Below are 12,216 nucleotides of genomic sequence, written 5' to 3' on the forward strand. Positions count from 1 at the left end.
AAAAAAAATAAAAATAAAAACTTGGAAAGGAGAATTTATAGGATGCTGGGACATGCTTCTAAAGTGAGAAGGCATAGCAGCAGCCATCTAGTCTAACTCCAACATTTTATGGGTAAGGAAACAGTCCTAAAGAAGTTATTGTTGTTGTTTGTCCATCATTCTCAAAGAGGAGGTGATGCCGTGACTTGCAAGTGAATTGGATTTAAGTGAGGAAGGGCTGTGCAAAGTCACCAGCTTCACTTTCTCCTCTGGAGCCATCTGGGTCCAGTGGCAAGATACAGATCAGGACGACTGGAGATGGCCCTGGAGGCATTGGGAGACCTCGGCCTTTTTAAGCTAAGGCCTTTCATGAGTCTCAGTTTGACTGAGGCAATGCCCATTCAGTGATTAAGACTAGGTAAGAAATGAGGCAGAGAATGGCCTCAATTACCTAGTCAAAAAAAAATCAATCTGGGAGGGGAAGACCCTCAAGGGTTTCTGGCCAAAACAGAAACAATTGCAAGTGACTCACCCAAGATCACGCAGATAGTAAATGGCACAGCAGGATTTGACGGGTCGCATGACTTCTAAGTTGAGTGTTGTTTCTCCCACACAATGCTTATCATGAACAGCCAAGGTGAGAGTCAGGCAGGCAGTCAGGAGAGGAAAGGGGACAGGACAAGGACAGGCTATGAAAACCTGAGACCTGAGGGTTTGCTGTGGAGGTAAGAATAAGGATCATTAAAGAGAGAAGTGAAAGTTGAGGTTGTCATTTGAAACCCAAACTTTTTTTTTGCTGATGAATTAATATTTTTCTATTCATACCAGGGTTAAGAAACAGGGACACTTACATTCAGAGTTATCTTGGTGACCACTTCAGTACAGGTTTTTAGTGCATGGATGCTGACAACCCAGTATCCAAGACTTTTAAACCACAAAACCTTTTCACTGGCTGTCCCCCATGTGTGGAATATTCTCCATCCTCATTATCCGCCTCTTGGCTTCCCTAGTTTGCTTCAAGTCCCAGTTGAAAACTCATCTTCTACTGAAAGCCTTTCCTGATCGCCCTTAATGCTACTGCTGCCTTCCCTCTGATGATAATGTCTTTATCCTGTATGTATCTTGTTTGTTCAACAGGAAAACAAACAGGGAAAAGAAAAATTTCTTTTTTATACAAAAGGGAGATTATGGTTGGGGAAGGAATAATCGTAAGCAAAACAAACTGTTACTTTGAGGCAGACGGTCAAAAGAAGGTTAAAAGTGTAAAAATCAAGGGGCAGCTAGGTGGCACAATGGATAGAGCACCGGCCCTGAAGTCTGGAAGACCTGAGTTCAAATCTGACCTCGGCCCAAACACTTGACACTTAGTAGCTGTGTGACCCTGGGCAAGTCACTTAACCCCAATTGCCTAAAACAAAACCAAAAAAAAGTATAAAAACCAAATCAAGATTTGAGCTTGGTGAAGAAAGGAGGGACAAAGTAGGCTAAGGTTAGAAGTAGACCCCTTAAGTCATAGATTTCTAATGTAGATCAGTATACTTGTCTTTCTCTACCACTTTCTTCTTTGTCAAGAAGGGGCCTAGAGGAAAAGGAAGAAAAAAAACTGTAAGAGAATATGATGGAGGGAAACATACAATTAACAATCATAACACTGTAGGGGCAGCTAGATGGCTCAGTGGATAGATTCCCTGGATTGAAGAAGACCTGAGTTCAAATCTGGTTTCAGACACTTGACACTTACTAGCTATGTGACCCTGGGCAAATCACTTCACCCCATTGCCTTGCCAAAAAAAATCATAATAGTGACTATGAATGAAATGAACTGACCCATAAAATGGAGGAGGGGTACAGAATGGCTTTGAAGGCAAAATCCAACAGTACATTGTTATAAGAAACATTAAAGATTCAAGCAGAGTTTGAGTTAAAATAGTGATTAAAAGATAAGCAGGAAAACTACCTTATGCTTAAAGTAACCATAGATAATGAAATAATGTTGATACTTAATCTATGTTTACTGAATGGCATAACATCTAAGTTCTTGAAGGACAAGTTAATCAAATCATAGAGAGGAATCAACTGTAAAACTCTAATAGTTGAAACTCCTTTTAGAACTAGAACAATTTAACAAAAATTATAAACAAGAAATTTAAGGACATCAATATTATTTTAGAAAATCTAGATCCGGCAAGTAAAATGAGAATAGAAAGGAATATATATATATATATATATATATATGTATATATATATATATATACATACACACTAGTGGTCCATGGCACCTTTACAAAAATTAACCAGGTTCTAGAATTAGGATATTAAAAGTTCATAAGCAAATACAGAAAAACAGAAATACTAAACACATTCTTTTCTGACTACAACAAAATAAAAATTATAATCAGTAACAGACATTTGAGGAAAGAGTTCAGACTTAACAGAAACTAAACAGTTTAATCCTCAAGGAGTTGTGGGTCAAAGAACAAATCATAGAAACAGTAGATAATTTCACTAAAGAGAAGGAAAACAATGTGACAACACACCAAAACTTTTGGAATGCATCCAAAGCTGTCCTTAAAGGAAAATCTATCTCTCTAAACACTTTCATGAATAAAGAGAGTGTATTAAAAGATCAGTGTATTGGACATGCAAGTGAAGAACCAGAAAATCAACAAATTTACAAAAAACACACAAACGCAATAGACATTCTGAACTCAGGTAATATTAAAAATCAAAAAGACTGATTTGAGAAGTAAAACCAGGTGCTTTTTTAAAAAGAAAAATTAAAATAGATAATCTATTAGCTAATCTGATTAAATAAAGACACAAGGAAAATAAAATTAACAATATCAGAAATGAAAAAGTAGGACTCACAATAAATGAAGAAATAAAGAAAATAATAAGAAAATACTGTGCCCAATTACATGTGAGCAAAAACAACAAATAAAATGGATGAATATTTAAAAATATAAAATATCCACATTATCAGAATAAGAAATTAAGTATTTAAATCATTAAATCATTAAAAAATTGAAATTGGATAAGCCCTAAATAAACTCCCAAAGGAAAATAAACCCGGGCCAGGTGGGTTTATAAGTGAATTCTTTCAAACATTCAAAGAATAATTAATTCCAATTTTGTATATTTTGTTGGCAAGAATTGGGAAAGATGGCATCATTATTTGAGACTGATGTTGTCCACTACCTAAAATAAGGAAAGAAAAATCAGAAGGAAAACTAAAAACTATTATCTCTAATAAGTATTGATGGAAATATTGGATTAAATATTAGCAGACTATAGTAACATTAAAAATCATACACTATAACTGCATTGTATTAATACTAGGAATTCAGAGATGGTTCAATATTAAGAAACATAAGATCAGATTATGTATTTTTCCTTAATGTGGTAAACAATGTCTGGGGCAGTAGATGGTGCCCAAAAGAGTGCTGGGCCTGGAGTCAGAAAGACTCATCTTCCTGAGTTCAAATCTGACCTTAGACACTTACTACCTATAGGACCCTGGGCAAGTCACTTAACCCTGTTTGCCTCAGTTTCCTCATTTGTAAAATGAGCTGGAGAAGGAAATGGCAAACCACTCTAGTATATTTGCTAAGAAAACCTCAAATGGGGTCATGATGAGGTGGACACAACTGAAATGACTAAACGATAACAAGAAAAACCCAACAATGTCTAAACCAAGAGTTAGCATGATCTGACAACTTTGTTCTAAGAGCACTGAGAAATTCAGTGACTTGTGTAGTGTCCCGAAGAGAGCCTCTCTTCCTCACCCTCCATGAATATATTAAAGGTATTTTTAAAATAATTTTATCATTCATTTTTACAAATTTTGAGTTCCCAATTCTTTCTCCAGCCCTTCCCCTACCCATTGAGAAGGCAAGCCATGTGATATCAATTATACATGTTAAGTTATACAAAACAGAATATTACTTAATTACTTAATTTTTCATTAATTAATTAAATAATTAAATTACTTAAATGCTATTGACAGCTGAGAAAACCTTTCTTGAAAGCCAGACTGTTATCATTAATATCAAATAAGGCATAAAACGAGTTGATTCTTGCTTACCAAAGAGTCTTAGTCATGTAGAAGATCGAGAGCAGAGCTCAAGATTCCATCTTGATGGCATGGTCCTCTCAATGGATCTATTTGTGGGTGACTTCTTGCAGTTTCTATCAAGCTCTGGAACACTGCAGATCCCTCTAGATGGTGTTGGTAACCACTCAGAAGATCCAGGAAGAAGATCTAATCATCCATCCAGGAAAAATTAGGTGGATGAAGAATACCCATTTTAGTTTATGACATGTAGTTAGATGGACAGCTTATAGAACTCAACCATATCTCTCTTGGAGAAACAGTGCAGGTGGACAATGAGTTAGACCCAAAACTAAACAAGAAGAAGAAAATAAGTTTGATTGCCTTTGAGAAATGGCAAAGCTCCTTTAATGTTTCCCAAGCTTCTCCCAGAAACAAAGGCCTTTCTTTTTAATACCATTACGCCTTGATTGTGAATGTATAGTTGCTGGTCATTTACAGTCTCTAAAAGAATTAAAAATGGATGTTACACAAAAGGCAATGGATAGGCCCATGGTAGTTATGAAGAGAAGGTGACACACAGCAGATATTGAACTATGAAGCAGAACTAAAGTCAAGGATGCCCTCAAAGAAATATTTGGGTGGAAGAGATGGGCTGATCACATGGTAAGAATGAAAGATCACCAGCAGGCAACCTTTGTGCTCCCCTGGTATTACTCATGATGTCAAGAGAAATCTAGAAAGGCAGATAACATGTCGCAAAGGACCTCTATTGCAAACTGATGGGACCATTTCAATAAGAGTTACAGAAGATGGATAGGCTGTAATTGTCGTCACTGTCGAGAATATCCACATTGATGGATCAGAAATCCATTTGTGTCAATCAATAAACTTTTGCGAAGTACCTACAATGTTCCAGGTATTGTGCTAAGTGCTGAGGATATACAGAAAGACAAAAACACAGTTCTCAAAAAGCTCGTACTTCTAATGGGGGGTGGGGTGGGGAGCTACCTATACATATGTACTATGAGATAGATATATATGTGTTTGTGTATGTATACATATACGTGACATGTGACATAGATAGGTCTATTATATGTAATATGTCTGTATATCAGATATGTACAGAGTAAATAAATAGAACATAACCTTGGGAGTTAAGGCATTAGGAATGGGAGGGGTGGAGAGAGGAACAGGGGAACCAAGAAGGGTTTCTTGCAGAAAGGGAGATTTGAATTGAGTCTTGAAGAAAGTCAGGAAAGCCAAGAGGGAGAGATGAGGAGGGGGAGAATCCTAAGTGTGGGAATCAGCCAGTGAAAAGGCAGAGATTAAGGAGATGGGAGTCTCAGGTGATAGAATGTGTGGAGAATAGCAAAAACGTGAGTGTTACTGGATCCTAGAATATGAGGTGGGAGGAGTAAAATGTAAGACCTAAAAGGTAGGAAAGGACCTGGTGAAGGGTCTTAAAAGCCAGTCTGAAGGTTTTATGTGAAATCTAATAATACTAGGGATCCTTTGGAGTTTATTGAGTAAAGGAGGAGCAGGGTGGAGTGACTTGTGCTTTAGGAAATCACTCTGATAGCTAAGTGAAGGATGGACTGGAATGGGAGGAGATTTGAAGCCGGGATACTAACCAGCAGGTTATTGTGTGTAAGTATTTAAGTCGTTGGTCTCACACTCACTATTTCATCTCATCCTCCCTACAATGCTATGGGGTAGACCTGATAGGGAAGTGAGGCTCTGAAACTAGGTTCATCCAGTCTACAGTCACTGTTAGAGCTAGGACCTATGATTCAGAGGGTAGACCCCTTTACAATATCACTCCACATGTCATAACAATTTTTAATACATAGAAATGTGTTCTATAACTCAGGGAAGTCCTTATTATATTTTCTTTTCAAGGTTCAACAAAAATGAATATGATCTGAACAGGAATTTCCCTGATGCTTTTGAAAATAATTCTGAGGCAATACAGCCTGAAACTCAAGCAGTAAAGAATTGGCTGAAATCTGAGACATTCATCCTCTCTGCTAACTTACATGGTGGAGCCTTGGTGGCCAGTTACCCATTTGATAATGGTGTCCCAGGTAAGAAATTGGCTCACTCCTTCCCCTATCTCCCTTCACAGAGTAAAACCACTGGAGCTATGGAAGGGAGGATTATCTCCACTCATTGCTTCCAAAAGGGAGGCAAAATCTCCTATTTTAGAGTAAACTCCCAAAGAATGGGCATCAATTAAAAAATAGGAACCCCATGAAAAGGCAATGTGACCAAAGTAACATCCAGTGCTATGTTACCCAAGACACAGATTAATGAAAGTAGTTGGAGAGAGATTCAGCCAATACCTAGAAGAGGGATGGATGGATTGCTAAGTTGATGTGGTATCCAACAGTTTCATCTTGGCCCCTTGAATTTTCAATGAACTCTTTTGAAGATACTTCTCTGTAAACCTGCTTCTTATGTGGCTCAGCTGTGTTTACATTATATATCATTTTGTAATTGACAGAAGACAGGCTCACTGGGTTGGGGCAGCCAAAGGGGAACCCAAGGGGCAGGGGAGGGAAAGGGCAGGACACCTTCTCAGCCACCATAATACCAACTCCCTCCTGAGCTCTGCTTCCAAAGGGCAGGGGATAAAAGAGGAGAGGGAAAATGAATGGGCTCCTCATCACCAAAATTCTCATACTGCCTGGTATACCTTGGCTCCATACATATATACTCAGCATCTCTTTGGATTGTTTCCAGAGGAATCTCCAAGGCTCTTCTATAGATTTCCTGTAACCCTAATGCCCTAAACAATGGATCTCAAAGATCCAGCAGGGCTGCTCTTGAAGGGCCTCTTGAAGAAATGTTATACAGCCTTCCCATTGACTAGTTTTTGTTAGGGAGAAACAAAGATCCAGGTAATTGTAATGCCATAAAACTTAAAACAAACAGGAAATTTGAGTTTGAAGCTACTTGTTAGCAACATGTTAGACAACATGCTGCTTTAAAAAAAACAAAACAAAACAAAAAACCTTTTGGTATTTTTTGCTCTTGAAAGCAGAAAAACTCTTGTGACTTTGGATTGGCCCCTAAATCCAAAGCTTTTGTCAAATTCTGGCCTTGATTGGGTGGCAAAGTCATTAAAACCCAACATAATAAAAGGCCAACTGTTAACCTCATCTTCCCACTTGCTCAAAATTTTCTGACTCAGCATACAGCCAATGAGCTCCCTGGAGTGAGGTGTAGGCAGACAGGGTTCTCCAGGCTTTAGGAATTTCATTTAGCTCTTGCCTTCCCCTGCCCAGGAAATGCTTAGCTGCCCCCAGAGTTTATTCACAGTGAATAAACAGGACAGCAATGTGCTTCGTGAATCTAGTCCTGTTCCTGGTCTGGTCATAGGTTTATCTTGTCTTTTGTTGCCTTGCCTGAAGATAGTACACTCATTAACATCACTCTGTGCATGGTATGATTACATTGCCAACCGGGGATTTGCCACAGCTATGCTATAGCTTTCCTCAGCTTAAGTTGGAATTTACTGCTATGTATGTGTCTGCCTTGCATTTACAGAGACTGGAACAAAACGGGGCCATAGCATAACTCCAGACAATGATGTGTTCGAGTATCTTGCATATACCTACTCTTCAAGGAATCCTGAAATGAGAACAGGAAACTTTTGCAAAAATAGTGTGAATTTCCGCAATGGTATAACAAATGGTTACACGTGGTACCCACTGAAAGGTTAGTTTTTCTTTTTTTCTTGTCTCTTTAATCCAAAATTGATATGCTCATCTCTCTAAGCAGTTATCCAAAGACCCCCAGTCCTTCCAGACTACTGACAATCCTTTGCTAACAAAGTGGAGAAGATTTTGTGTTTGACATAGATAATAACACGTTTCCTATCATCAGAGACCCAGGCAGAAATGTGAAAAATGGAACATCCCATGGGCACAGTGTCCCAGGACCCTATGGGAAAAAGTCTCTTCTCCTAAAGGTGTGATTGTGCAAATAGCAGCCTAGATGTTGCTTCTTTCAAACCCAAAGTGCTGATGAGCCAGAATACAGCCCTCACTAGCCATTCTTCCTAGCTTCCTCCCCATTCAGTTGTTCAGCTGTGGGAAGGATGGAGAGCAGGCACACAAGTTGGTAATTTCTATAGCTGGATGGCTCTGGGCCAGCCACATGAAAGAATATAAAACAAACAGACAGTATGATTGATAACCCAGCCAGATAAATACGTGTCTTGAGCACAGCTTTCTATGAGTTTCACCTCCTTTGCTCCCTCTGTTTCCAGGCTTCTGTCACCTTCCTCCCCACTGTTGATACAAACTTTTCTCCTTACACCTAGAAGAGAAATATTCTCTGGCCCCAAAGCAAGCTTACTGTCTCTCTCTTGTGTATAAGAACAAACTCATATTGCGTGGGATTAGTTGGAAACACAGCGACACACAACAGTAATTCTGGGACTCGTTCCCATGTGTATGTCTCCATAGGCTGCGTGTTTTTAGCACTAATGAATGGGGAGTTTGGCACAAAGCGTGTTGTATTCAAATGTTTGAAGGGCTAGCATGTGGGAAGGAGGAGGGATTACATTTGTCCCACCTCGCCACAAAAGGCAGAACCAGGAGTACCCGGCGGAAGTTACAGGGAGGTAGATCTCAGTCAACATAAAGGTTTCCTATCCAGTAGTACGGTCTATAAATCAGAGCTAGCATCGTTCCAGCACAAACCTCTTCTGGAGGATTGTAAGAAGTCATTCATTCTTCAGGTAGAATTTAGATTAGTCCAGGGGAGGTTCTTAAACCTTTTGCATCATGAGCCCCTTTGGCAGTCTGGTGAAGCCTACAGAAAGAAGCATGTTTTTAAATGCATAAAATACAAAGGAAACAAATTATACTGAAATGAGGTTATAATTTTTCCCCATCCAAATTTGTGGACCTTCTGGCATCTACCCACAGAACCCTTAGAGGATCCATGGGCCCCACATTAAAAACCCTGAACTAGATGATACCTGACATATGTACTTTCCAACCCTTCTAGGATTCTAAGTTAAGATCAGATAAAACAATGCACCTTAAATTTATAATCCTCTTAAAAATAACATGCTGGAATGAGAGACAAAGGAGGATCAGAGTGACCATCCTCAATGTCCGAAGCAGTAGGGACCCCCAGCTCAATTTGCATCAATAACAGCAGAGTTTGTGCCTTGCTTTTCTCTCAGAAGGCTACTCTTTGATGATTGACCCAGAGCTGTCCCAGGAAATTGAGTCTTCATTACAAAAAGCAGGTGTGCCCTTTCTTTTTTTTTCTTTTCTTTTTTTTTTCCTTTGTCTGCCAGAGATGTGCACCCCAGGAAGCCCTGTTGTAAAAGAACCCAACAATGAATCATTTTGTTAAGGGAGGAATCCTTTTGTAATGGGAATTTTGTAACATGGGGGCAACTGTGGACATGTTTCAGTGGCCTGATCTAAGAGCCATAGTGGAGTATGTCCTGTTGCCCCTAGTTATTGCATTATCAGGCCTTATCTCTATACACTAATTGGTGGAGTGTATTGGATGTTCAGGGAAGACCAGCACCTCTGGTGGGAGGGCTTGCCAAGCCCTTTTCAGGGCTGCTCATCCACCTATGGTATCCACCTGTCACCCAACTCTCACCTGTGGCTCCAAGAAGGTGTAGCATACACAGTGGCCACACCCCCAAGTTAAACCAAGAGGTTAACCAACAGGCTTCAGACCCATCAGCGAGTGAAGGGAATGTCTGTCCCTAGCATCTGAAGACTTCCTCCATTGGAACGGGCAGATGAGAACCATTTGTTCTAACAGCCACGAAGGAGGTTGAAGCAGGCTCGATGGAGTGCTTAGAGCTCGGTCAGACATCAAAGATGCCAAGGTCATACACTGCATCCCAAGCCATCGCCAGTCATCTTGACTTCTGTCTTGTGACTGGACTTCGATGACTCAGGAAGAGAGAGTGAGGCTTTGTGCAACTCTGCCTCACTTAACTGGCAAGTCAAGATATCATCTGTGATGTCACTGGTCCTCTTTGAAAACAAAAGACAATTGGGAAGGGAGATGGAGAAGGAGGAGGAGAAAATTTAAAACTCAAAAGCTTATAGAAGTGAATGTTGAAAACTAAAAATAAATTAATTTAAAAAAACAAACAATAACAGCACTAATCAGCAAGAACTTTTGAGACAGTCTAGTGCAACCCTTTTTTTAGAGATAGGAACCAGAAGTCCAGAGAGGTCAAGGGACTTGCCAGGAATTTCCTAGCTCTTTAGCTGAAAAACCAGAATTCAACCGCATCCTTTGCCATCAAATGCAAATCACTGTGACCAGCTTGCCTCCTCTTTTCCTTTCACAGGCATCTATAGCCGCCTAATTCAACCATTTCTCTTTGTCTGGTGCTTCTGTTTAGGTGGGATGCAAGATTACAACTACATCTGGGCCCAATGTTTTGAAATTACGTTGGAGGTGTCATGCTGTAAATATCCACCAGCAGAAAATCTCCCAAACTTCTGGAATAATAACCGAGACTCACTCATCAGCTACATGAAACAGGTTCATCTAGGTCCGTAAGATTTTCATATGAATTCTTTGCTAACACCAAGTATGGCTTCCAGCGAAACCTGTGGAGTAGGATTGTGAACTTACCAATTTCCCGGGTACATCATAGTTTTTCCTAGTAGTCACAGTTAGAAATGAAGAATTTTCTCTGTTAGAGAGGAGTCCTGCCATGTTTGAGAAGGTACTATGTCAGCCAGTTGGGATAAAAGAGAGGATGAAAAGTGTTGATTTCCACTGGGCCTCAAGTTCAAATATCAAGTCACTTGGAAACTGGCCTCAAGACAAGAACACCTGTGTTAGTGAAAAAAATGACTCTTATTCAACAAAAATATTTAATAAAAGTCTCTGGTATATAAGACACTCTGGTAGGCAATGGGGCTACAACGATAAAAGGTAACACTGTCCCTGTCCTCCATGAATTCACATCCTACTGTAAGTTAATAGTGACCTATTCTATGTTACTTATTACCTATTGTAGAAAAAAAATTAATAAAAACCCACCTGCATTTGTAATACTTCATAATTATTTGAAACTTCTTATTTGAATTTCATAAATATCCATATGTCACTTTAGTTTCCCCAGTACAAATCTTCTTGGCCCCATTTTACAGCCAGGAAAGCTGATGCTAAGAGTTCAAATGACTTCCTTAAGGTTATAGGTGGTAAGTGGCAAAATCAGGTCTTTGAGTACCAGAACATTCCAACAGGGTAACTGGACACCTGCCTGGTGACCTTTGGTCCATTTGTTTTCCAAGGTAGGAAAGGACCAGCCATGGCTCCAGCATCCCCCATCCCCCTGGAAATCCTGCCAAATGCATCCAAGCTGATATCATGGGTCTCTACCCATCCTGCTTCCGGAAAGTCCTTTCCCAGTATTTCCCACAGCTGCTGGTCAAATACAGTGAACAAAAGAGTAATATATTAACTGGGATCATCTACAGTTCAGAGCTCCAGCTGTCATTCAGTCTTTACTCATATGGGCTTTGTAAAGCTCTTTGATTTTGTCAAATGTTGATGTCATCCGCTTCTATTTAGAATGTCCTCCCAGAAGAAAGATCAGAAACTGGCAAATGTTTTTATGCTATAGTGTCAAGTAAAGGGGAGGGAAGAAAGAAAGCATTTGGGGTTTTTTTGTTTTTGTTTTTGCCAAGCTCTTGCCCTAATCTTCAACAACAACCATCCTTTTTATGTTGTCCTTTTTTTAGACAAAGTATTTCCATTTTCAATTAGGTTCTAGGGTTTTTGGCCATCATCCTAGGTCTTTCTCCTCTGCTAATTTCTAAACCTTGATTAATCTCTGGTTACTAATGCTGAGCCCCCCTAGACCTTAATGCCCTGGGTCTGTTTGGTTCCCTGGATTTGAACATATGTGTATACCCAAATTCCTAATTACCTACCCTCCTTTTCTGTCATTGCAATCATAACTGTATGCCTACTTTGGGCATTCACTCCCCTTCCTCCTTTACTTTCTGTCTGCCACGTGAATTATACCACAAGAGTATACTTTCTAGGATATGTTCAGAAGGGGGAACAGGACATACAAGTTTAGGAAAAATTCACCAAGGTAAAGTAATAAGAAATGTATATGAAAGAAAAAAATACCCAAGTCCTAGGCTGATTGACCCCTAAGCTTGCTT

General features: G+C 39.6%; 1 protein-coding gene across 1 annotated transcript in view; it reads left to right on the plus strand.

The window, feature by feature from the left end:
* CPM (carboxypeptidase M) overlaps positions 1-12,216 on the plus strand; it is a 64,162-nt gene that overhangs the window by 39,733 nt on the left and 12,213 nt on the right. Inside the window, exons 4-7 of the mRNA XM_027854182.1 lie at positions 416-421; positions 5,931-6,117; positions 7,583-7,753; positions 10,431-10,583. Of these exons, the coding sequence (XP_027709983.1) occupies positions 416-421; positions 5,931-6,117; positions 7,583-7,753; positions 10,431-10,583 (517 nt within the window). The remainder of the gene's footprint in view (positions 1-415; positions 422-5,930; positions 6,118-7,582; positions 7,754-10,430; positions 10,584-12,216) is intronic.

The sequence above is a fragment of the Vombatus ursinus genome, unplaced genomic scaffold, assembly GCF_900497805.2.
Source record: "Vombatus ursinus unplaced genomic scaffold, bare-nosed wombat genome assembly UNPS02010320.1, whole genome shotgun sequence".
Classification (NCBI taxonomy): Eukaryota; Metazoa; Chordata; class Mammalia; order Diprotodontia; family Vombatidae; genus Vombatus; species Vombatus ursinus.